This window comes from Malus domestica, chromosome 14 (genome assembly GCF_042453785.1).
Source record: "Malus domestica chromosome 14, GDT2T_hap1".
Lineage (NCBI taxonomy): Eukaryota > Viridiplantae > Streptophyta > Magnoliopsida > Rosales > Rosaceae > Malus > Malus domestica.
Window position 1 is genome coordinate 499508 of NC_091674.1, and position 26625 is coordinate 526132.

At 39.1% G+C, this 26625-nt stretch overlaps 3 protein-coding genes, 1 long non-coding RNA gene, 1 other non-coding gene and 1 pseudogene across 5 annotated transcripts; all 6 read left to right on the forward strand.

The window, feature by feature from the left end:
- The first annotated feature begins 8 nt into the window (after positions 1 to 8).
- Positions 9 to 12529, forward strand: LOC114821143 (GPN-loop GTPase QQT2-like; annotated as a pseudogene).
- Positions 3653 to 3982, forward strand: LOC139191504 (uncharacterized). Its single transcript, XM_070812391.1, has one exon. It carries the CDS (start codon positions 3653 to 3655, stop codon positions 3980 to 3982), a length of 330 nt encoding a protein of 109 aa, XP_070668492.1.
- LOC139191507 (uncharacterized) lies at positions 5941 to 7293 on the forward strand. The gene is made up of 2 exons (XM_070812392.1): positions 5941 to 6903; positions 7120 to 7293. Exons 1-2 carry the CDS (start codon positions 5941 to 5943, stop codon positions 7291 to 7293), a joined length of 1137 nt encoding a protein of 378 aa, XP_070668493.1.
- Positions 12530 to 14707: 2178 nt separating the features above from the next.
- LOC114821197 (uncharacterized) lies at positions 14708 to 16089 on the forward strand. The gene is made up of 2 exons (XM_029093166.2): positions 14708 to 15012; positions 15095 to 16089. Exons 1-2 carry the CDS (start codon positions 14830 to 14832, stop codon positions 15938 to 15940), a joined length of 1029 nt encoding a protein of 342 aa, XP_028948999.1. The 5' UTR covers positions 14708 to 14829; the 3' UTR covers positions 15941 to 16089.
- A 3193-nt stretch (positions 16090 to 19282) lies between these two features.
- Positions 19283 to 20375, forward strand: LOC114821076 (uncharacterized). Its single transcript, XR_011575408.1, has 2 exons — positions 19283 to 19464; positions 19809 to 20375. It is a non-coding gene; the product is annotated as an uncharacterized protein (transcript).
- A 4731-nt stretch (positions 20376 to 25106) lies between these two features.
- Positions 25107 to 26340, forward strand: LOC114821088 (uncharacterized). Its single transcript, XR_003768509.2, has 2 exons — positions 25107 to 25285; positions 25368 to 26340. It is a non-coding gene; the product is annotated as an uncharacterized lncRNA (long non-coding RNA).
- The last annotated feature ends 285 nt before the right edge of the window (positions 26341 to 26625 follow it).

A 26625-nucleotide genomic window follows, 5' to 3' on the forward strand; every position in this document is an offset into this window, starting at 1 on the left:
AATTTCAAGACTTTTCACTCCATTTCAGCCTATAAATCCCTGAACCTCCCATAAACCCCACAGTTCCGCCGGAGCTCATAGCGTCGCAACTCTACTTCCGACCATCAGAGAAACCCAGCAACTCTCCTTCACCCAATAGAAATTCATTCTGATTCCCAGAAAATCAATATCAAATTGCGGGAAGGAAGTGGCACGCCAGGTCCCATGGACTCGGAAAACTCATCCGCCGTTAAGGTACTCTCTCTCTCTCTCTCTCTCTCACTTTCTCTCATTCGCACACTAGGGTTTTGTTTGTCAAGTTCTTAGCTTTATTGGTTTTTTGCTTGAATTTTGATTAAGCTTTAGTGTGTTTGATTTTGCTCAGAAGAATGAGGGGAGAGAAGATGAGGAGCTTACTAACTTAATGAAGAAACTACGATTTGAGGAATCATCATCCGGTTCAGGGCAGGCATCAGTGTCTAACTTCAAGAGAAAACCGGTTATTGTAATCGTTGTCGGCATGGCAGCTAACTTCTGTTTGGATCAAAACTTAAACTTTGGGCCGGGGGAAGTTGGCCCAAAAAGCAACCTAAAAGGGAGAGGAAATTGAAGGCCCAGTCAAAAACCCACCCAAAGTCCAGAAAGCGGGATAGGCTTTTTCCCGACTAGGTGCAGGCCATGTAGACCACTTGCTCACCTATCCAAAGGCCAAGTGGTCTAGACCAACCAGCTAATCAGCCCAAAAAGTACTTTTAAATGAGAGTGCAAGTAAATAGCTGATGAGTCACTACCCTTCAAACTGCATTCGGGCAAGGTTGCTGCTACATGAGGCCAAGCTAAGATGTCTATAAAAGGAGAAAGAGAAGTCAGAATCAAGGACACTCAAACAAACAAATACAAGCACAAACTCTGCTCAAAGCCAGATTTGCCTTCAAAACGAAGCTGTAGTCAGCCCAAGCCTTCATCCCTTTCGGGGTAACCCTTTTTTGTAATAGCTCTGCTACCCTGCTCAACTCTTGCTGTAGTATCGATATCTTTTCTGAAAACTCACCTCCCAGTCTTTTTTTCTAAGCTTTCAAACCTCTTGCAAGACGATTAGCCTTGTCCGACAAGGTTAAACCTTGCCCGACCCTTTTTGTTTTTGTCTTTTTATTCATTAGCCTAGCAATATGTTATATAATACAAATTGTACCCAAGTTATTTCTAGTAATATGGCTATTAAAAGGTTCTCTCAGTGCTTGAATCTGATTTGAACATGTTTCCACTGTTCAAGTTAGATCTAAGTTCTAGTTCTAAGCCCTCGGGCATATAAGATTTGATCACCCTAAAAGTCCTTGGCCTCAAGGCATGAAAAAGAACCTGATGTGGACTTAACCCATCCACTACAAGTTTTGATAACAAGAAGTCCGAAGTTACTTGGGGCGCAAGTAATCGACCTGTCACTTAGTTTTATTTCTGTTATATCATGATTACCATGTAACGTTCGGGGACGGGATGAATTCTGATGGGAAGCATCAAGGCCTATACTTAAGGCCCCACAAAGGCACCTATTTGGATTCATCCTATTTCTCGGGCAAGAACATTGAATATAGAAGGGGTTCTGATGGGAAGCCTTAAGGCCTATACCTAAGGCCCCACAAAGGCACCTATTTGGATTCATTCTGTTCTTTACGTTCAGGTAATCAGAAGTATGATGGTTATAAGATCCATATAACCAAGAAAAGGAACCTTATGTGTTCGAGCACTGTTTAGTTATTGATTGTGAAGCCTTAAGGCCTATACCTAAGGCCCCACAAAGGCACCTGTCAATAACTAAACATAGTCTCTCGAACATATAATTAAACTCAAACATCCGTTCTACATCGGTCATGTTGAAGATGGCAGTGGCACGCCTGAGCACGTAAAGGTTAATCTTGATTGTGAAGCCTCAAGGCCTACACCTAAGGCCTCACAAAGGCACATTTCAAAGTTAACTCTGTCCTTCTCTTTCAGACTTGCCCGACAAGCCTTGCTCGACAACCCCGCCAGTAAAGCAGGAGCCCGACAGAAACCATCAACCGGCGCCAACCTCTCGGGGAGCTGTGTGCTCGTCGGACAGGAAGCATCCCCCACGGAAATTCCAACCACGAACATAGTTTTGGCACGGCCGATGGGATTTTGCTGATCAAAGCAATATGTCAAAAGGATCAGAAGATTTCCAAACTGCTTTATTGCACATGCTGCAAAGATTGGAGAACACCTCTGCAGGCTCCAGAAAAGAAGATGATCCGGTTCTAAAACCACCTATTCTTATGTCTTTACCTCATCTTGGGGAGAAAAGTGATAGGGAAAATAGGGGGCTTAAAACCAATCAACTAGAAGAAGCTGCGGTGACGGATAAACATACGGATCCCTTCTCAGAAGCCCCTATCAATATGATCAGTATGGCCTGGGCAGAGAAGGGAAACGAGAAGGTCACAAGAGAGGAAGAAAGAAGACTGATTGACAAACCCATAAAAATGGTGGTTAACTTGCCCGAATATCCAAAAGCCGCCATATTCAAAGGAAGGGTGATGTGCAGTAAGTGCCAATGCGAGTGTGAGCTCGAAATACCACCCACATGAGCCTTCATAGACCATGAACTGATCAGAAGGAATGAAGAGCAAAAGAGAAAAGAGGCACAAGAGAAGGCTCGGCGAACTACAGGAAGGGATACCTCCCGAAGTGTCTTTCAGCGGCTAGGAGGTGATTCCCAACCAAGGGCTTTATCAGAAATCTTTCGTAACCATGAGGTTTCTGAAGAAGCAGAGGATAAAGATGCTAAGAAGCCAAAAGAAAGAAGTGTAGGGCATTCTCAGTACGACCATATGGGAAGAGAAGTCAAGAGGAATGACAGGATAACAAACCCTGTCACAAAGGATAATCCTGCCCGCCTCGGACGAAAATGGTATGTGGTCGGAAAGAATGGACAGCCCGTTAAGCAAATGGGGGCTTGCATGGTCAGAAGGGTTCAGAGGCAACATAAAGCTTACATGAATTCCTTGAAAGCCCCAGCGACGTCAGAAGCCTCTAAAAATCAAAAGTTAGAGAAAACGTCGTCTGGAGAGAGCAGTCAGCTCCACTGGAGAAGTAAGAAGGAGGTGGAAAGGGCTAACATCAAGATTGAGGGCGAAGGAAATCATGTGCCACCAAACCTGCACCCTGGGAAATATAGAATCTTGAGGAGAGCTCAAGAAGATATGGTTATGGTGCCAACTCCTGGCTGGAAGGCAGAACAACCTATTTTCTTTGGAACTGTCTCCCCTGAGAAAAAACAACCTTCTCCATCATTAGGGAATCCCTTCGGGGAAGTTCCAAAACAAACACCATGCCCATGTGTGAATCAACTCGTGGGGGCACCAGAACCATTGCTTCCACCAGATGCTATGGCATGATTGGATGAGTTCATGGACCAGATTGGGAGCAAAAAGAGGAATTGCTAGAGCCTAGCAACTTTCATATAAACATGGCATATGTGCTACCTGCTATGTTTGTTGCCCAACCTGATCAGCCCGTCGCCATGGAAGGAGATTATGTAGCAACTGAGCCAATGATGGCTCATGTTAATATAGAGGAAGCAGAGGAATGAGAGTCGGGAAAAGCTGCATCATCTGAAGCATCTAAAGAGGGTCCTTTAAGGATCTACACAGACAAAATGGTGTTCAGCAGCCCGACCATTTCACTTGCCAATCATCTGAAACCCATATATGTAACAACTCATCTGGAGAGGGTGCCCTTCAGAAGGATTTTGATTGATGGAGGGGCAGCTGTTAATGTATTACTAGCTAAGCAGATGAAAAAATTGGGGAGAGGCACAGAGGATCTTATTCCTACAGACCTCACAGTTTCTGGTTTCTCGGGCGCTATCACCAAGACTCTTGGGATATTGCCTTTGGAAGTAGATCTGGGGTCTAAACAGATTATGCTGGCGTTCTTTGTGGTGGACTGCACCTCCACCTATGGAGCCTTACTTGGAAGGGATTAGATCCACCAAAGTCTTGCTGTACCCTCTACCCTACATCAACAAGTGGCTGTGTATCATGAAGCAAGCGCAGAAGAGCCAGGCTTTTGGGAGATAGTAGAGGCCGAGTCACAGCCATTTCTTCTCACAGCCAATATAGCGGAAGCAAGTTTCTACAATCCCAACGTAGGAATCTTGAAGTGTTTGGGAGCAGATGAGAACGGCCGCCCTACCAAGGTGACGGCCCAAAAGCTTCTAGAATAAGGGATGCTCTTTACTAGAGAAGAGTGGGATAGACCTTTTATCATCCCAACACCCCTACACCATCAATGATAGAACAAAAAAGGAAAGATCAGGTAATGGCAGTCAGATCCCTGATTAAATGACTGTTGGTGTATGGGAAAGAAAGAAGACAAGAAAAGGAGCTCTTAGACAGAGAAGAGCAGGAATGGCAGGTAGGAGCTTCAACCAGCCATGATCAAAGCAGCGAGGAATCTTGTCAATAAGAATTGGAAAGGGCCATTCAAATGGCCGAGTGTATAAATGACCTAGATGAGCCAGACGACTTGCCCGAGAGCCCAGAGCTAGTCGAATTTTTGTGTGCAGAACCTGATAAGCCACCACTAGAGGTCCAAGATCCTTTGGAAGTTATTGAGCTAGGAACAAAGGAGGACCCAAGACCAATACAAATCAGTGGTTTATTGAAGCAAGAAGATCGGGCACAAATTATTTATCTCTTGCAAGAATTCAGAGATTGTTTTGCTTGGCATTACACTGAGATGTCGGGTTTAGATGCAACTTTGGTGGAACACAGAATGCCCATCAAGGAAGGATATAAGCCGGTTAAGCAAGCACCACGAAGGATGTCGAAGGAGATAGAAGAGAAGGTCAAAGAAGAGATTGAAAGGCTCGTAAAAGCCGGATTTATCAGGCCAGCCAAATATGTAGAGTGGTTAGCTAATATTGTACCCGTTTTAAAAGCTGTAACAAAAGCAGTACGATGTTGTGTTGATTACAGAAATATTAATGGCGCTACACCTAAAGATGAATATCCTATGCCTATGGCAGATCTGTCCATAGATGCAGTAGCAAAACACAAAGTCTTATCTTTTATGGATGGAAATGCCGGGTATAATCAGATAAAGATGGCCTCGGAAGATATACATAAAACAGCTTTTAGGTGCCCTGGGCATGTGGGGGCATATGAATATCTGGTCATGCCCTTCGGGCTCAAGAATGCTGGTGCAACCTACCAAAGGGTGATGAATGCCATCTTTCATGATCTAATTGGCCAGAATATGGAGGTGTATATTGATGACATCGTGGTGAAATCTAAGACGGAAGAACAACATCTGATAGACCTCAGGCAGGCACTAACAAGAATGAGGGTCCACAAATTGAAGATGAATCCAAAGAAGTGTGCGTTTGGAGTAAGAGCGAGCAATTTCTTGGGATTCCTGGTTCATCAACGAGGGGTAGAAGTGGACAAGAATAAAGCTCGGGCAATAATGGAGTCACCTTCACCTACCAACAAAGTGCAACTTCAGAGGCTGTTGGGAAAAATTAATTTCTTAAGAAGATTCATTGCCAACCTGGCGGGCAAGATTCAGCCGCTGACTCCTTTATTAAGACTGAAGGATAAAGAGAATTTCGAGTGGGGACCACCGCATCAAGAGGCTTTTGATGGTATCAAAGCTTATTTGACTTCTCCTCAATTATTGGTACCACCTCAGAGGGGAAAACTCTTAAAGCTATTTATCTCCGCTTCAGATAAATCAATTGGGAGTTTGCTAGCTCAGAACAATGAAGGCGGGAAAGAGTAGGCAGTGTACAACCTCAGTAGAATTCTGACCAAGGTAGAAACAAGATATTCCCCAGTAGAGAAATTATGCTTAGCTCTGTATTTTACTGCCAATAAGCTGAGGCATTACATGTTACCTTGTCACGTGCACATCATCGCCAAGACAGATGTGATAAAGTACATGCTGTCAAAGCCAATGTTAATAGGGAGGATTGGGAAATGGATTCTAGCATTATCAGAATTCAACTTCCAGTATGTTCCCCAAAGGGCAGTAAAAGGCCAAACAATTGCTGACTTCTTGGCGGAGCATCAAGAATCTCGAGATGAGATAATCAATATACCAGGAACCGTGGAAGTTACTAATGTTTGGATCCCGCCAGGTAAAGGGATATCGGGCAAAGAAGAGTGGATCCAGCAGGAGATAAGAATAGTGGCTGGTTTGTGGATTACTCATTGGAAGCTGTATTTTGATGGTTCTTATACTCATAAGGCTTCAGGAGCTGGGGTTGTGATTATCAATCATCAGGGGATTTATCATTATTACTCATTTCTTTTGGATTATCAAGGGAATACCAACAATCGGGCAGAGTACGAGGCCTTAATAATTGGTTTGGAAATCTTGATGGATCTGGGGGCAATGGAAGTTGAGGTGTTTGGTGATTCAGAATTGGTAATAAACCAGCTAAATGGGGAGTTCAATTGCAGACATATCACCATGGCCGGATATTATTTGGCGGCTACGCAATTGCTGAGTTATTGGGATTCTGAGATATCGGTGAGTCATGTTCCCCGGGGAGCCAACTTAGCAGCCAATGAGATGGCGCAATTAGCCTCAGGCATGCCAGTACAGGAGAGAAGATATGGGTTAGATGTCGAGATTCAAAGGAGAAATCTTCCTTCTATCCTGGAAAGGGGATTCAGCCTGGATATAATGGTTCAGGAGACTGAGAAAGAAGATTGGAGATCGCCCATCACCCTTCATTTGAAAGATCCCTCTTCACCTACCAGCAAGAAGAACCGACATCAAGCAACTAAGTATGTCTTATGGGCGAAAGACTTACTAAGGAAAACTCCAGACGGGTTATTACTGAAATGCCTAGGCCAAGAAGAATCTATGCGAGTAATGGCCGAAGTACATGAAGGAGTATGTGGAGCACATCAGGCGAGGACAAAGATGAGGTGGTTGCTTAGGCGATATGGTTATTTTTAGCCCAACATGGAAAAGGATTGCAAGTCTTATGCCTGAGGGTGTGAGGAATGTCAAAGGCACGGTCCTCTCCAACATGTACCCTCTGTACATTTGAATCCAATAGTCAAGCCATGGCCTTTCCGATGATGGGCGATGGACTTCATCGGGCAGATATATCCAGCTTCTAGTAAGGGGCACACTTTCATAATTGTGGCAACGGATTACTTCACCAAATGGGTGGAAGCATCGACGGTAAAATCCATAACCTCAGCCACAATTAAGAATTTCATTGAGACCAAGATTCTGCATAGATTTGGGGTGCCCGAAACTATTGTGACTGATTGAGGGCCATCTTTTATCTCAAAAGAAGTTGAAGAATTTGCAAGCAAATACAAAATAAAGATGATCCAGTCCAGTCCTTACTACCCGCAGTAAAATGGCCAGGCAGAATCCAGCAACAAGATTTTGGTAAACATTATTAAAAGAATGGTGATTGAGAGTCCGAAAAAGTGGCATGAAAAGCTGGGAAACACTTTGTGGGCATACAAAACTTCCAGGAGGGCAGGAACAGGCACAACTCCTTATGCTTTAACATTCGGGCAAGATGCAGTGCTTCCCATGGAAATCAACGTAAGTTCTATCAGAATTCAAAATCAGTTTGGGTTACACAGCGAGGAATATATCGAAGCCATGTGTCAAGGAATTGAAGACCTAGATGTAGCCCGACTTGAAGCCTTGAATCAGATTCAAGAAGGAAAGAAAGTTGTTGCCCGAGCTTATAACAAGAAGGTGAAGGTGAAGTCTTTTAAGGAGAGGGATTTAGTATGGAAGACAATCCTCTCTCTAGGAGCTCAGCTTAGGGGCTTTGGAAAGTGGAGTTCGACATGGGAAGGTCCTTTCATAATTAGTCAAGTATTAAACAAAGGGGGGTATTACCTGGCGGATCTCGAAGGAAAGGGGCAGAAACATCCCACTAATGTTAAATTCTTGAAAAAATATTGTCCTACATTATGGGATGTTAGAGATTGTTATATTGAAGATGATGCAAGGTAAAACAAATGTTGGAATATCAAGGTGCAGTATATGATCACCAACCATTCAAAAGAAAACAGAAAAACAAAAAGTTGCTAAGACAATGTTTATTTCATTTCGACAAATTGGTGATATTTGCAAACAGATCCAAGTCCTAAGTACTACATTCGATTCCTTCTGGATACAATGTTATTTTCAGCTGGTTTTCCGATGTCTTCCTAGATAGGACCCGATCAGGTGATCGGGTTGTGCGGCCAAGACGTGCCTGGTAGAGGATCATCAGACAGAGTCACCACCACATGATGGTGAAGCCTGATTTATCACGGCGACGAGCGGGAAGGCAAGTCATCGTGAGGAAACCGTCTGACCAAGGGTGTTGGATATAGCGGGGTGATCGACCAAAGGTGTTGGAGATAATAGTTATCTGATGAGAACTCTTTTTCTCACGAAAAGGGAGTTTTAAGAAACCCCACTTAAACTCTGAAGAACTCATTTTCACAGTTTTTGGAAGAAAACTAAGGAAGTAAAAACATTGGGAGCGGGTAAAAGATAAGGTCGAGGATGATTTGTGGGGAAAACCAGAATTTATAGGAATGTCAGAAGGTAGTTCAAAGGTTGTGGGAAGATCAAAAGACTCCGGATGGCGTTAATCTCAATAAGAAAATACAAGTTCCAAGAGTAAGGGCGCAGACGCATGCAGCTATTCAATTAATATTGGCGCCTGAAATTCCTGGCTAAATATCAATTGAAGGGGGCACAGTTTGGATCAAAACTTCAACTTTGGGCCCGGGGGAAGTTGGCCCAAAAAGTAGCCTAAAAGGGAGAGGAAATTGAAGGCCCAGTCAAAAACCCACCCGAAGTCCAGAAAGCAGGAGAGGCTTTTTCCCGACTAGGTGCAGGCCATGTAGACCACTTGCTCACCTACCCAAAGGCTAAGTGGTATAGACCAGCCAGCTAATCAGCCCAAAAAGTACTTTTAAATGGCAGTACAAGTAAATAGTTGATGAGTCACTACCCTTCAAACTGCATTCGGGCAAGGTTGCTGCTACAGGAGGCCAAGCTAAGATGTCTATAAAAGGAGAAAAAGAGGTCAGAATCAAGGACACTCAAACAAACAAATACAAGCACAAACTCTGCTCAAAGCCAGATTTGTCTTCAAAACGAAGCTGTAGTCAGCCCAAGCCTTCATCCCTTTCGGGGTAACCTTTTTTTGTAATAGCTCTGCTACCCTGCTCAACTCTTGCTGTAGTATCGATCTCTTTTCTGAAAACTCACATCCCAGTCCTTTTTCTAAGCTTTCAAACCTCTTACAAGACGATCAGCCTTGCCCGACAAGGTTAAACCTTGCCCGACCCTCTTTGTTTTTGTCTTTTTATTCATTAGCCTAGCAATATGTTATATACTACAAATTGTACCCATCCACTACAAGCTTTGATAACAAGAAGTCCGAAGTTACTTGGGGCGCAAGTAATCGACATGTCACTTAGTTTTATTTCTGTTATATCATGATTACCATATCACGTTCGGGGACGGGATGAATTCTGATGGGAAGCCTCAAGGCCTATACCTAAGGCCCCACAAAGGCACCTATTTGGATTCATCCTTTTTCTCGGGCAAGAACATTGAATATAGAAGGGATTCTGATGGGAAGCCTCAAGGCCTATACCTAAGGCCCCACAAAGGCACCTATTTGGATTCATTCTGTTCTTTACGTTCAGGTAATCAGAAGTATGATGGTTATAAGACCTATATAACCAAGAAAATGAACCTTATGTGTTCGAGCACTGTTTAGTTATTGATTGTGAAGCCTCAAGGCCTATACCTAAGGCCCCACAAAGGCACCTGTCAATAACTAAACATAGTCTCTCGAACATATAATTAAACTCAAACATCCGTTCTACATCTGTCATGCTGAAGATGGCAGTGGCACGCCTGAGCACTTAAAGGTTAATCTTGATTGTGAAGCCTCAAGGCCTACACCTAAGGCCTCACAAATGCACCTTTCAAAGTTAACTCTGTCCTTTTCTTTCAGACTTGCCCGACAAGCCCGCCAGTAAAGCAGGAGCCCGACAGAAACCATCAACCGGCGCCAACCTCTCGGGGAGCTGTGTGCTCGTCGGACAGGAAGCATCCCCCACGGAAATTCCAACCACGAACAACTTCATTGAATTAGGTTGTTTTACTTGATTCATTTTGGTTCCTAGTTTGGTGAATAATTGTGTTATTATGTGACTACTCGATTAAGCGATTGAAATGTGTTGTGGGTTTTGATTAGGGAGTGGTAAGACAACCTTTATGCATCGGTTGGTTTCGCACACACATGAATCCAACATTCGTGGATACGTGATGAATCTCGACCCAGCTGTGATGACTCTCCCGTTTGGTGCGAACATTGACATACGGGATACTGTTCGGTACAAGGAGGTGATGAAACAGTTCAATCTTGGACCAAATGGTGGGATTTTGACTTCACTCAACTTGTTTGCTACCAAGTTTGATGAGGTACTTGCTTCTTAATCTTTGCCTCAAGTCATTTTGTTCACTTGAGCGTTTGGAACGCACCGTAAATGGGATATGGCGTCCTTTTTTTTACTATCAACTCATCTTCATAAGCATTTGGAAGAGTTTTGTATCACATGCATAGTACGTCAGATTGTAATTTTGGTGATTTCATTCAATAACTTTGTATAATGTATTGCATCGTTGGGCTGAGTACTGGTTCTACTTGTTCAATTTGTTTCCAAGTACGTGGCGATTTTGGTTGGATCTATATGACTAAGCTCTAAAGTGGTTCTTGTATCTCATGCTTTGTCTTATTTGCTTCATTCTTTTTTCTCATTTATTAAAAATGAAATTATCATCATGATCTTCAATTCAGGTTGTCTCAGTCATTGAGAAGCGAGCGGATCAGCTTGATTATGTTCTTGTGGATACTCCTGGTCAGATTGAGATATTCACTTGGCTGCTTCTGGTGCTATCATCACAGAAGCATTTGCTTCAACGTTTCCCACTGTAATCGCTTATGTGGTAGATACGCCTCGTTCAGCTAGCCCTGTCACTTTTATGAGCAATATGCTGTATGCTTGTAGTATTCTTTACAAGACAAGGCTGCCCCTTGTGTTGGCATTCAACAAAATTGACGTTGCTCAACATCAATTTGCTTTGGAGGTATGTTTTGCAGTTGCAGTTGTGTGTGAATGCAGGCAGGAGATAGCATGCAGACATAGACTGATTAGACATATACATAAGCACCTTAATGACATACTCACATCGTTGAAGTGCTTGAGTATGGTGGATCTGCAAGCTGTTAGGGTAAACCATAAATTAAGCCAGCTGCCCACTATATAAGCATTAGATGGTTTCAGGAATATATTGCTCGGCCCTAGTGGTAGAATCTGTTACAAACTCAGGTGGTTTATAGTTATTCAAGTTTAATATTAAACGAATGTATAGATTGTGGAACAATGCTTTTAGGGGGCATTCTGTCATGCAAAACTCAGTAGTGACAGGGAGCAGAGCATAAAACAATCTCTGGTATTATATTATGCCATTTTTTTTGTAGAATAGCTCTGTTCAACCTTGTTATGATTCAAGTGTTGGAATACCATTTTAATATGCCTGCGATTTTAGTAGCTGGATGGAAATAATTGAAAATTTATATGGAAGAATTGTAGTTCCAGTCCTGAAAACTGCTGTGTTCATACAGTGGATGGAGGATTTTGAGACATTTCAAGCAGCAGTGAGTGCAGATAGTTCATACTCTTCAAATTTGGCTCAGAGCCTCTCCCTTGTGTTGGATGAATTCTATAAGAACTTGCAGTCTGTTGGAGTGTCTGCGGTTAGTGGTGCTGGAATGAAGGATTTCTTTAACGCCATTGAAGCAAGTGCTGACGAGTACATGGAAACCTATAAGTAATGCATGAACTTCACGAACCTACCTTCACTTTATGCTACAATGCCACAGTGGGAATATGTTTATGATATAGGTCAAAATTATGTATATATTGGATTTAGTTTTCATAATTAGGCGCTTCTTATTGTTTGTGTAGGGCTGATCTGGACAAGAGACGGGCAGAGAAGCAACGATTAGAGGAGGAACACAGAAAGGAGAACATGGAGAAGTTGAGGAAGGATATGGAGAAATCCAAGGGAGAAACTGTGGTCTTGAGCACTGGTTTGAAGGACAAAGATGAGAGGGGTAATGCCATGATGGATGAGGATGAAGAAGATGAAGTCGAAGAGGAAGATGAGGTTTTTTCTGAAGACGAGGAAGGTATAGATGAAGATGAAGACGAAGAGGTTGGCAGGTTCTCGTTTTAGTGATGTTTCGTTGCTGGCAGATGTTATTTGGATTGTAAGTATTAACTCACTAGTTGGTAGTTACCAAGGGAATTTATGGTATGACTTGGGGTGGACGTTGGTTGAGTATTTTCATCAATTTGTTTGGATGTAAACTTTGTTGATGAAAATGCAATGAAGTTGGTTGTACAATGCATGTATAATCCACCTAACTATTTCGCTACGATAATCATGATTATAATTTTAACGAGTTTAATTTCTTGAAAGAACCACTGATCATTTCCTCTTATTACCTTAAAAAAAAGTTAATTAGCTCCCTTTCCTCATTCCAATTGCGTAGTTAATTTCATCGCACACATCACAAATGGTTATCTCCATTTTAACGAGTTTAAAAATGGAATTAGCTGTGTCTTTGGCTCCGCTATGCTATGCATCACTTGTTGGTGTTAACTCCATTTGTACCCACATCGATTATTTGTTGTAACAAACTGCGACTATCTTTTCATCTATGTATTACTAAGGAGAGCAAGAGGTTTGTAGCTAGCGTTTGAGAGCATATACTTTTGCAGCCAGTCTTGTATATACCAAAAAGTCTTAAGGAGGAAGTTTAGAAATAGAGCCTGTATTTAACGGACATACATGCTTAGGATTGCAAATACGTACACATTGGAAATAATGATCGATCCAATCGTCAGCTCCCTTGAAGCTGAACACACTTTTATTGAACTCCAAAAAAGTTAGAAAGGCATCAGCTAGCTAAGATTCTGTGCATGCCTTGTTTTAAAGAAATGCAAAGACATAAATTAAGCAAGATACAAAGGTTAAGATGCTAGACAAACTAAAGAACATTCTCGATTTTTGTAAATCGACCAAGCCTACAAGAAACCTGTAAATGATCAACACTTCAAGGAATAAGGAAAGGTCATATGAAATTTTGGAAAACTACTCTGTACCATAAAATGCCCGCGCTATATATATATTTCCTTCGTAACATGTTTTCGTAATAATAAACTAGCAGAAAGTTTATGTGTGTGAGCAACTGTTCACCTTCTCCCACGTTCTCCTCAAGCGCAAATGTTTCAGTTCATTCAAACTATCCAAAAAGCATCATGATTTCACTTACCTTACCTATATGAAAAAATGATGGTGGGACAATTTCTCTTAATAAGTGCATATTTTTATCTTATGTAAATATTTTGATATAAAATTACTATTTTGCTCTCCTTATGTAAATATTGTGTATCAAAAGTAAGGAGAAAATAGGAAAAAAGGGAAAAAATTCAAAAGATACAAAATTACTATTTTGCCCTCATCATGTCAACATTGTGGATTCAAAAGTGAGGGCAAAATTGAAAGAAAAGAGGGCAAAAAGTTGACAAACCCTCTTCTTTTAAGGGGTGTGCTATCCTCACACCCCATTCTACTTCTCACACACCCCTTGATAATTTATGTTCGTTGATCTTTTTCAATTCATCCGATCCGATAGCCAAAAATTAAAAAGGTGTGTGAGAAGTAAAATGGGGTGTGTGGATATCACATCCCTCTCTTAATAGAATATAGATATTATAATTATATAGCTACTAATATATATTAAAAATTAGGTAACTTAATTGTTCAATACAAAACGGAAGGATACATTTCTTATCATAAATCAAGAGTAAAAGCATATAAAGGCAACAATAATAAGATTGATATAGGGCTGGTTTGGTATTGCTCTACTTTGAAAAAAAACTGCTGTGAGAATAAGCGGCTGTGATGTGAGAATAAGCGGGTGTGAAATAAATGAGCAGAGTATTTGGTAAACTTTTTTGTAAAAGTGCTTTTGGAAAAAAAAAAACAGTCTGATAGTTGGTCTTTTCATTAAAGGAACACTGTAGCTCCGTGTGCTTTGAAAAAAAGCTAGTTTTCCAAAGCTGCAAATAGCAGCTTCAGCTTATTATCACAGCAGCTTCCAAAATAAGCCCTTTTTTTTCAGTTTACCAAACACCTAAAACCCTCACAGCTTTTTTTCATGTGTGTTTTTTTTTTAAGCACCTTACTCCCACACCACCCTATAGTAACCAACCAAAACTGAAAATAAAGTAAATTAAACCCATTTAACGGTTTGCACATAACCAATTTAATAATCGTAATATTGTGGGATAAAAATATTTTAATTTGCAAAACATATTTCCTACACTACCCCACATATATTGCAAATTAAAAGCAAACCAAAGATAGACAAATACAAGAAATGACGATATAGCTATTAACAACCATAATTTTTAGGAAGTAAAATGATTTGTAATTTGAAATACTTAAAAAATCTAATACAAAAAAGTTAGAAAGGCATCAGCTAGCTAAGATTTTGTGCATGCCTTGTTTTAAAGAAATGCAAAGACAGAAATTAAGCAAGATATAAAGGTTAGGATGTTAGACAAAGTAAAGAACATTCTTGATTTTGTAGATCGACCAAGCCTACAAGAAACCTGTAAATGATCAAGCTATATATTTTATATGCCTATGACAGATCCAAAAACCTAAAAAAGCAGCTAGCTGACTGATTTTCACATGGATTCCAACAGTGAATATGAGACAGAAGCAAGGACCATGGCTCTTCGTCAGGCAAGACCTTCTCTTCATCGGGCAAGATCTTCTGTTGTAGAATCTTCTGATTCTGAGCCCGATGGGAGGCCCCAATCTAGACCAGCTACAACACCACATCCTCCTCCCAAAGCACAATGCCTTTCTCAGGTACAAACATACTCGCAATCTCGTCTTTTCCTAATTTGGGTCAAGATTGCTCCATTAATTTGTCTTCTCTGTGTTTTAATAGGCCACTAGTGAGGGCTCGGGCAGGTCTCATCGACCTTCTCGAGCTACTGAAGTTTCAGGGATTTCAATCCCTTGGCCTCAAAGGGTTGCAGTTGCTGAATCCTTTCATCCTGCTCCTGCTGAGGTTACCCATGTTGACCCTGCTGCTCCTGCTTTTGATTACACTGGCATGACACCTTCTCCTTTGGCTTCTCTTCCAACCACGACCTCTTTGCCTGAACTAGTTAGAGAGTTCGGGCAAATTATGACGAAGCTGAGATCCACAAGGCGCCCTTCTGAGCCTCAACATCTTCAAGATCAGCGCAGGATCTTCAGAGAATGGATGCAAAGGGACTTTTCTGCCTTCTTTAGCCTTAAGGCTCTTCAAGATGCTGAGATAGCTCTCACTAAATTATACCAAGCTCAGCAGATGACTAAGGTGCAATATGAGTCCTTCGTTTCTTTCTTTGAAAATCTAAGGGCCTTGAGGGATCAACATCATAAGGCCGAGAGGCAAGCCAACATGGTGAGGTGCTACAAGGAGAAGCACATTCGGACCTCCATTACTCTGCAGCAGCTGGTGGATGAGGGCTCGTCCATGGAGGATCGGATAATAGTGGTAGTTGCCGAGATCCAAAAATTGGAGGAACAACTTTTGGCTCTGAAGGCTGAGCAGATGACTCTCTCGAGCAAGCTATACAAGAAGCTCGAGGAAGTGAAGAAAGTAAACCACGAAGTGGAGGAGTCTGAAGCCCAGCTAGCCAACAGCAATATAGCTTTAGAAGAGCCGGGTCGCATTTTTACCATCATGCAAACTTATCATTCTAGGATAGCTGCCTTGGCTAAAGATGTAAACTTGTTAATTTAGGGCTTATGTACTGATGAGTCGATATGTTACTATATATTTTACCGTAATCCTAGTATTAACTAGAAAATACGCCCGTGCGTTGCGGCGGGAACTGAATGCATCATGTGTAACTCCATGAATAAGACACAGCTACTTGGCTTTCATATAAATTCAATTCAGCTAACATAAAGAGGCTGTACAATTTATAAGACGGACTTAAACATTTTAGATCACAAAAGTTGTATGTTTTGCACATAAATGAAGGTAACACAAAAAAACTAAGATCCCATTCCAAGTAATAAATTCTCAAGACCAATTATTTACAAACACTTATGACCAGAAGTATCATAAGTTTAAGATTATAGAGCCAGTTATTGTTCACACCCATTATAACATCTTATACTCTACTTACACCCAACAAATTATTCATTTTTTTCCGCCCCCCAACATGTGGTTCAACAACGGGAGAGTTCAAAGTTAGGAACCCTTCTCCGCATTGACCAGCCCTGTAACCTTCCATACTTTTGGGCATACATAACAGGGCCGGGTGCAAAAAAAGGGGGTTAAACATGCACGCATCGTATTCACTATGACCCTAACTCATGTTACCGCTTCTTAGAATTCTAGCCAAAATGTAAAATATATCAGATCACAATTTCTTTTAAAAATAAGATATTTAATTTTAACATTTTACTTTTGCACAGGAAAGTCACAGTGAACAATAAAATTTGACATTATGAACAATAAAATTTGAGATTCAACATCAACAGAATTAAGCTACAAAAAAAATTTATTTCGGAACGGGCTGTCACATTTTTCTTGTAGTGGTATTTGCACATTTGTTGTGAAATAAAAACTATATTTTTATCTTGTTCAAATAATTATATGAGAATTTAGAACCAAGGGGGAAGTTTAAAAATGGAATTAGCTATGTCTTTGGCTCCGCTATGCTATGCATCACTTGTTGGTGTTAACTCCATTTGTACCCACATTGATTATTTGTTGTAACAAACTGCGACTATCTTTTCATCTATGTATTACTAAGCAGAGCAAGGGGTTTGTAGCTAGCGTTTGAGAGCATATACTTTTGCAGCCAGAGTCTTGTATATACCAAAAAAGTCTTAAGGAGGAAGTTTAGAAATAAAGCCTGTATTTAACGGACATACATTCTTAGGATTGCAAATACGTACACATTGGAAATAATGATCGATCCAATCGTCAGCTCCCTTGAAGCTGAATACACTTTTATTGAACTCCAAAAAAGTTAGAAAGGCATCAGCTAGCTAAGATTCTGTGCATGCCTTGTTTTAAAGAAATGCAAAGACATAAATTAAGCAAGATATAAAGGTTAAGATGCTAGACAAACTAAAGAACATTCTCGATTTTTGTAAACCGACCAAGCCTACAAGAAACCTGTAAATGATCAACACTTCAAGGAATAAGGAAAGGTCATATGAAATTTTGGAAAACTACTATGTACCATAAAATGCCCGCGCTATATATATATTTCCTTCGTAACATGTTTTCGTAATAATAAACTAGCAGAAAGGAGTTCGGGCAAATTATGATGAAGCGGAGATCCACAAGGCGCCCTTCTGAGCCTCAACATCTTCAAGATCAGCGCAGGATCTTCAAAGAATGGATGCAAAGGGACTTTTCTGCCTTCTTTAGCCTTAAGGCTCTTCAAGATGCTGAGATAGCTCTCACTAAATTATACCAAGCCCAGCATATGACTAAGGTGCAATATGAGTCCTTCGTTTCCTTCTTTGAAAATCTAAGGGCCTTGAGGGATCAACATGTTAAGGCCGAGAGGCAAGCCAACATGGTGAGGTGTTCCAAGGAGAAGCACATTCAGACCTCCATTACTCTGCAGCAGCTAGTGGAGGAGGGCTCATCCATGGAGGATCGGATAATAGTGGTAGTTGCTGAGATCCAAAAACTGGAGGAACAACTTTCGGCTCTGAAGGCTGAGCAGATGACTCTCTCGAGCAAGCTATACAAGAAGATCGAGGAAGTGAAGAAAGTAAACCACGAAGTGGAGGAGTCTGAAGCCCAGCTAGCCAACAACAATATAGCTTTAGAAGAGCCGGGTCATATTTTTACCATCATGCAGACTTATCATTCTAGGATAGCTGCCTTGGCTAAAGATGTGAACTTGTTAATTTAGGGCTTATTTACTGATGAGTCGATATGTCACTATATATTTTACCATAATCCTAGTATTAACTAGAAAATACGCCCGCACGTTGCGGCGGGAACTGAATGCATCAGGTGTAATTGCATGAAAAAGACACAGCTACTTGGTTTTCATATAAATTCAATTCAGATGACATAAAAAGGCTGTACAATTTACAAGACGAACTTAAACATTTCATATCACAAACGTTGTATGTTTTGCACATAAATTAAGGTAACACAAAAAAAACTTAGATCCCATTCCAAGTAATAAATTCTTAGGGCCAGTTATTTAAGAAAACTTATGACCAGAAGTATCATACGTTTAAGATTATAGAGCCAGTTATTGTTCACACCCATTATAACACTTTATACTCTACTTACACCCAACAAATTATTCATTTTTTTCTGCCCCCAACATGTGGTTCAACAACGGGAGAGTTCAAAGTTCAAACCAGGAACCCTTCTCCGCATTGACCAGCCCTGTAATCATGATTATAATTTTAACGATGCATGTATAATCCACCTAACTATTTCGCTACGATAATCATGATTATAATTTTAACGAGTTTAATTTCTTGAAAGAACCACTGATCATTTCCTCTTATTACCTTAAAAAAAAGTTAATGAGCTCCCTTTCCTCATTCCAATTGTGTAGTGAATTTTCATCGCACACATCACAAATGGTTAATTTCTTAGATCATAATTTAAGGTGTATCTTCCGCAAAAAAATTAACTTAAATCATTAAGAATCGTTCATTTATTTGATAATGACTTAATGATCTCTAATTTGATTAATTTCTTAAATGGTGATGAGAAAATGAACGACTATACAACGAAGATTGTTGATGGCAATTAGACGCTTTGCTTCTTTGTTGCCAAAAGTTCATGCAGTTGTGATCAACAGATAGCAGATATCTAAACAACCCTTTTTTCACAGTTCTCTATATATAAAGCCTATAGCTGATGATGTGCTCTGGAAGTATTAGCACATGCTTGATATCTTGAGGTTGAAGAAATTATTACCTCAATCCAGGAACAAGAAAACTTCAACTTGGGAAAAGGAAACAAAAAAATCAAGAGATCGAATCATTCTCTTTAGGAAGGAAACCCAGAAGAAAACTTTTAGGCTAGCTTGTCACCAACCCTTACATCATGTATAAATATAAGAGAAAGAGAGTCCTTCATATGTTCTTATTACATTTCGTTGAAACTGATCACCGAAAAGAGAAAAAACAAGTAATTAAGCATCTGCTCTACGATGGAAACCAAACCCACGGCCAAGGATGAGACATGTTATGAGGAATTCGAACCGTTTTGCCAATGGAACAAGGAGGAAGGACATGACATTCTTGAAGTTCATTTACAAGGTACTACTAGATCAAATTGATCATGACTAAATATTGAGTCATTCTATCATACATCAATGTGTAGTATATATTATCTTTTAAGTGACTCGGATTCACTTGTTAAATTTTCTGAAATATTTCTTAGCGCACGTCTCTCTAGCTAGTAAGTAATGTATGCTATACATTGTTATTCTTTAGAATTTTAGCTAAATGTGTAATCTAGATTTACTGTCTAAATATATACTCTTGTACATGAGAGATGTAAGCATGACAATTGCCTAACAGCATAAGTTTGGCAAAAGACCGAGTTACGTTTCATCTTCTCTTACGTACTCGTTGTTCTACTTGTTGATGCATGCATGTAGGTTTCAAAAGACAAGATATTAGAGTTCAAATCAACAATTGGGGCATCCTAACCATTAGCGGAAAGCAACCTAGGGTTGAAGAAACTACATCTGCTATACCCAGCCGCTTCTGTAAAGAGATCAAAATTTCTAAACATTGTACTACGAATGGTATCCGCGCTAAGTTTTCCCGTGGAATTCTTTCCATAACCATTCCAAAAGAAGCTCAGCACGGCGGAGTGAATGCTGCATGGGCGTCAGCTAATGACTACTTAGTTGGTTTAAGAAGCAAAGTTTTGAAGCCAAGGCTGAGCAAGAAGACAGCTGTGATGGTGGTGGTGGTTGTTCTGGTCATGGCTCTGGGAGTTTATGTAGTGTGTAGATATCCGAAGTCAGCTAGCTAGCTACTCTTACAGTTCAAAATTGATCAACAATTTTAGCAAAACATTTTTAATTTTCGGACCATATTACATTTCTATATTACCTGGTCATTTCACTTAATTTACTTGGTCTCTTTAGTTTTTCTGTTTCAATTGTATCTTAATTTGTAATTATTCAATTTCAATATATAATAAAGGTTACAAAGCAGAACAAGCTCCTAGAATGCCTTTATAGATAACACCATATTAATTAACCGAATAAAGTATTAACCAAATACATAAACCACGCACAATGTTAATGTATATGAATTAAAAAGATAAATCAAGAGTGGTACTTGAGATAGTCATTGTTGGGGCGAAATAGTGAAGCCTAAGACCATCTCCAACTCTTGAAGTAAAACTCAAATTTTAGGTTATAAATTTACCCCAACTTACTCCAACTCTTGGGACAAATATGAGTTTTAACCAAAAACTCTTTTGTGAGGCAAATTTAGCCTAGAATTTCCCCGGGTTAGTGGGGGTAGCCCACCATTATATGTGTATTTTTTTTTGTTTTATATTTATAAATTCATTGAATTCAACCGCTAAGATCTAATATGATCAAATCCAACGGTAAAAAAAAATAAAGATATAATTGTCCAAATTTAAATCCAACGGCTAAAGTAATTAAAATTTTTTTTTATGTATTTCATATTCTTTCATAGAGTTTCACGAGTTCCATGGTATCGGTTTAGTGATTTTTTTAATATTGATTGGAATCTAAATATTTTTAGGTTAAAATGTTCATAAAATTTAATTAGGATAGTGTACATATATTTTTTTTTAATTTACTTTAAGAAAATTCATTCTTTAATAATCTTGAGCTAAAAATTCAACCCAGAAGGATTGGAGGAGAAAAACTGTTTCTAAGTTAATACCTAAATTTTTTGGGTTAAAATTTTTAAGTTTTAACTCAAGGGTTGAAGATGGTCTAAGTGTGAAAAACAAATAATGAAGATTAAAATATGAAAGAAGTTTTGTTAAATAGTAAAATGAAAACCCGAGCAAATAGAGGCCAATAACTGCTCCACCAAAATGTGAAAGAATAATCTCAGTTTTCCTTGAGCCGAGTCTCAACTATTCGGGCTTCTTGCCTTTTATTCGACGTTTTTTCGCCTGCTTTTTCTGCTTTCTATCTTTTGTTTCCCTTCCTCCCTCCTCCCTAGCTGTGATACTTCATTTCCATCCCACCATGTGTTTGGATCGGGGGGCTCTAATAAGAAATTGGATATCAGATCCACTTCCCTTCCCCCAACCAACATGCTGGATCTCCATCGAGGCCAAGTGTTGGGTATTTTACATACCCCTTAGCCTCACCTTCTTCCCATATGTTACTTTGTTTGTATATATTTGCAAGGGTTCATGAAGGGGACTTGGATCTGGTGTCTACTTTCTCAGTTCGGAGTTTGGCTTCCTCTGAGGATGTGACGGCGGCGGCAATGTGGTCTTTGTTGCAAGATATTAGTGTTTTTTTATTGTCTATTTTTTGCTGCCTTCGAGCTAAACTTGTGTGAGCCTCTCATTATATCTTATCTTGGGTTGTTGCTATCATTTTGTTTGGACCTTTTACTTTTCCTGTAGTTGTTTGCCTGGTCCTTTTTGGGCCCTGTACTAGTTTTTATTGCAATGAAAATTGTCTTCGTTTTAAAAATAAAATAAAAATAAATGAAACCGTGAACCAAAAAAAAAAAAAAAGAACCAATAAAGACTAATTGGTTGATATTGCCGGGATAATAATGTGTTACCAATGAGAAAAAGGTAGTCAATGGTACAAAAAGTATATTTTACTGGTCTTGTTTGGTGAGATTCTCTTTTTGATTTCATATTGTTATATTATCATTGTGATTATGTAAGGTTTTCATACTATCATTTTAGATAAATTAATTTTTTGTTGGTCTTGTTATATCTTATATTAGTTATTGGAGGGTTTGTTTAGTTATGGCTGCTACCATGGCCAGGTTAGGCTTTATATCCTCCTTAACTGATTGTAATTTTTTTTTTTGTAAATAAAGCAATCTCATTGTCACTTCTCATGATAGCAATGCTAGAGTTGGATTGAATTTAGAATTTTACCGGGAAAAAAAAAATGCATTAGTCACTATTATGGTGTGCTATTAGGTACTTGTTAGCTTTAGCCACATATCTTTCATTCATAACACCATTTTTACGCCACCAAAAACAATCAAACAACTACCAATCTTGGTAACTATTGCTCAGTTTTCTTGTAGTGGTATTTGCTCATTTGTTGTGAAATAAAAACTAGGGTTTTTATCACAAATGGTCCCCGAAATTGATCCACCCAATCAAGATGGTCTCTAAAATTGAAAATCGATCAATGTAGTCCCTGAAAATGGTTGTTGCAAATTAATGTGGTTCTTCCGTTACAATTCCGTTAAAATTTCTGTTAAGTGCCGATGTGGCACATAAATGGGTCCCTCAAATTTAATTAAATATTATTATGTGAATAAAAAACATTTAAATAATAAAAAACAATTATTATTTTTATAATTAAAATCTTAAAAAAAAAAAGAAAAAAGAAAGAAAGAGATGATTGAACACTGTTCATCATCTTCTTCCCTTCCTATTCATAGAAATGATGAAATTGGAAGGAGAAATCCCAAACTTTTTCATGGTGTGGATTTTGGTTGTGGCATCACTATCCTACTTTCACACCGTCTGCAAGCTCACTTCTCCGAGCACCACCAGACTCCTCGCCATCCTACCCGTCACATTCTTCTTCGTCTACCTCCCTCTCAATCTGACCACGGTTTTTCTAGGCGGCCCGTCCTCTTTCTTCCTCACCTGGCTTGCCAATTTCAAGCTTGGGATTTCTCCTTCCAATGTCATCATTTATGTGAATATTTATGTGAATAGGAGGGGAAGAAGATGATGAACAGTGTTCAATCATCTCCTCCTTCTTTTTTTATTTTTTATTTTTTAATATTTTAATTATAAAAAATAACAATTGTTTTTTATTATTTAAATATTTTTTATTCACATAATAATATTTAATTAAATTTGTGGGACCCATTTATGTGCCACATTAGCACTTAACAGAAATTTTAACGGAATTGTGACGGAATGACCACATTGATTTGCAACAGCCGTTTTCAGGGACTACATTGATCGATTTTCAATTTCAGGGACCATCTTGATTGGGTGGGTCAATTTCAAGGATCATTTGTGATAAAAACCCTAAAAACTATATTTTTATCTTGTTCAAATAATTATATGAGAATTTAGAACCAAGGGGGAAGTTTTAAAATAGAATTAGCTATGTCTTTGGCTGCGCTATGCTATGCATCACTTGGTGGTGTTGACTCCATTTGTACCCACACTAATTATTTGTTGTAACAAACCACGACTATCTTTTCATCTATGTATTACTAAGGAGAGCAAGGGGTTTGTAGCTAGCATTTGAGAGCATATACCTTTGCAGCCAGAGTCCTGTATATACCAAAAAAGTCTTAAGGAGGAAGTTTAGAAACAGAGCCTGTATTTAACGAACATACATGCTTAGGATTGCAAATACGTACACATTGGAAATAATGAACGATCCAATCGTCAGCTCCCTTGAAGCTGAATACACTTTCATTGAACTCCAAAAAAGTTAGAAAGGCATCAGCTAGCTAAGATTTTGTGCATGCCTTGTTTTAAAGAAATGCGAAGACAGAAATTAAGCAAGATATAGAGGTTAAGATGTTAGACAAACTAAAGAACATTCTCAATTTTTGTAGATCGACCAAGCCTACAAGAAACCTGTAAATGATGAACACTTCAAGGAATAAGGAAAGGTCATGAAATTTTGGAAAACTACTCTGTACCATAAAATGCCCGCGCTATATATATTTCCTTTGTAACATGTTTTCGTAATAATAAACTAGCAGAGAGCATACACTTTGTGTGTGTGAACAACCGCCCACCTCCTCCCACGTTCTCTTCCAGCGTAACTGCTTCAGTTCATTCAAACTATCCAAAAAAGCATCATGATTTCACTTACCTATATGAAAAAATGATGATGGGACAATTTCTCTTAATAAGTGCATATTTTTATCTTATGTAAATATTTCGATATAAAATTACTATTTTGCCCTCCTTATGTAAATATTGTGTATCAAAAGTGAAGGCAAAATAGGAAAAAAAGGGAAAAAGTTCAAAAGATACAAAATTACTATTTTTCCCTCCTCATGTCAACATTGTGTATTCAAAAGTGAGGACAAAATTGAAAGAAAAGGGGGCAAAAAGTTGACAAACCATTTTCTCTTAATAGAATAAGAATATAGATATTATAATTATATAGCTATTAATATATATTAAAAATTAGGTAACTTAATTGTTCAAAACAAAACGGAAGGATAAATTTCTTATCATAAATCAAGAGTAAAAGCATATAAAGGCAGCAATAATAAGATTGATATGGTAACCAACCAAAACTGAAAATAAAGCAAATTAAACCCATTTAACGGTTTGTACATATCCAATTTAATAATCGTAATATTGTGGGATAAAAATATTTTAATTTGCAAAACATATTTCCTACAATCCCCCACATATATTGCAAATTAAAAGCAAACCAAAGACAGACAAATACAAGAAACGGCTATATAGCTATTAACAACCATAATTTTTAGGAAGTAAAATGATTTGTAATTTGAAATACTTAAAAAAATCTAACACAAAAAAGTTAGAAAGGCATCAGCTAGCTAAGATTATGTGCATGCCTTGTTTTAAAGAAATGCAAAGACATAAATTAAGCAAGATATAAAGGTAAGGATGTTAGACAAAGTAAAGAACATTCTCAATTTTTGTAGATCGACCAAGCCTACAAGAAACTTGTAAATGATCAAGCTATATATATTCTATATGCCCATGACAGATCCAAAAACCTAAAAAAGCAGATAGCTGACTGATTTTCACATGGATTCCAACGGTGAAAATGAGACAGAAGCAGAGACCATGGCTCTTCGTCGGGCAAGATCTTCTATTGTAGAATCATCTGATTCTGAGCCCGAGGGGAGGCCCCAAGCTAGACCAGCTACAGCAACAGATCCTCCTCCCAAAGCACAATGCCTTTCTCAGGTACAAACATACTCGCAATCTTGTCTTTTCCTAATTCGGGTCAAGATTTTTCCATTAATTTGTCTTCTCTGCGTTTTAATAGGCCACTAGTGAGGGCTTAGGCATGTCTCCAATCCCTTGGCCTCAAAAGGTTGTAGCTGCTTAATCCTTTCCTCCTGTCCATGTTGAAGTTAACCCTGCTGCCCATGCTGCTCCTGCTTTTGATGGCGTTGGCATGATGCCTCCTTTGGCTTCTCTTCCAACCACGACTTATTTGCCTGAACTAGTTAGAGAGTTCAAGCAAATTATGACGAAGTTAAGATCCACAAGGCGCCCTTCTAAGCCTCAACATCTTCAAGATCAGCGCAGGATCTTCAAAGAATGGATGCAGAGGGACTTTAGTGCCTTCTTTAGCCTTAAGGCTCTTCAAGCTGCTGAGATAGCTCTCACTAAATTATACCAAGCCCAACAGATGACTAAGGTGCAATATGAGTCCTTCGTTTCCTTCTTTGAAAATCTAAGGGCTTTGAGGGATCAACATCTTAAGGCCGAGAGGCAAGCTAACAGGGTGAGGTGCTATAAGGAGAAGCACACTCGGACCTCCACTACTCTGTAGCAGCTGGTGGATGAAGGCTCGTTCATGGAGGATCAGATAATAGTGGTAGCTGTCGAGATCCAGAAACTGGAGGAACAACTTTCTACTATGAAGGCTGAGCAGATGACTCTCTCGAGCAAGCTATACAAGAAGCTCGAGAAAGTGAAGAAAGTAAACCATGAAGTGGAGGAATCTGAAGCCCAGCTAGCCAACAACAATATGGCTTTAGAAGAGCCTGGTTGCATTTTTACCATTATGCAGACTTATCATTCTATGATAGCTGCCTTGGCTAAAGATGTAAACTTGTTAATTTAGGGCTCATGTACTAATGAGTCAATATGTTAACATATATTTTAATCTAATCTTAGTATTAACTAGGGATTTAGCCCGCGCGTTGCCGCGGAATGTCAAACGAAATAAAAGTATTGTATATAAGTCTTCAAATACAAGACTAAATGTGTTATAAAAAGTATTTACATAATGTTGTTACAAATCAATAATTGGACAGAATAACATGATAAACTTTATTTTGATCAGGTAAGTGAAAAACTATCTAGTAACACAATCGGTCAAAAGATGTAAGTTCTCTATATACATATATATATTTATATCAAATTGTCATACTTCATAAAACTTAAAAATCGATAGCCTATTTTAAAATAAACATGAATAGACTGGCAAAATCGTAAATATTTCGAAATCTGGTCAAAGACAAAGTTACCTTTCTAACTTCTAATATTTACCCTCCAACCCAGTCTCAGATTTG

Coding starts and splice junctions, on each gene's coding strand:
- LOC114821197 (XM_029093166.2), top strand. CDS start 14,830: ATGGATTCCAACAGTGAATATGAGACAGAAGCAAGGACCATGGCTCTT. Junction 15,013..15,094: donor AAGCACAATGCCTTTCTCAG/GTACAAACATAC, acceptor GTGTTTTAATAG/GCCACTAGTGAGGGCTCGGG.
- LOC139191504 (XM_070812391.1), top strand. CDS start 3,653: ATGGTGTTCAGCAGCCCGACCATTTCACTTGCCAATCATCTGAAACCC.
- LOC139191507 (XM_070812392.1), top strand. CDS start 5,941: ATGCTGTCAAAGCCAATGTTAATAGGGAGGATTGGGAAATGGATTCTA. Junction 6,904..7,119: donor TGGCCGAAGTACATGAAGGA/GTATGTGGAGCA, acceptor TTCATCGGGCAG/ATATATCCAGCTTCTAGTAA.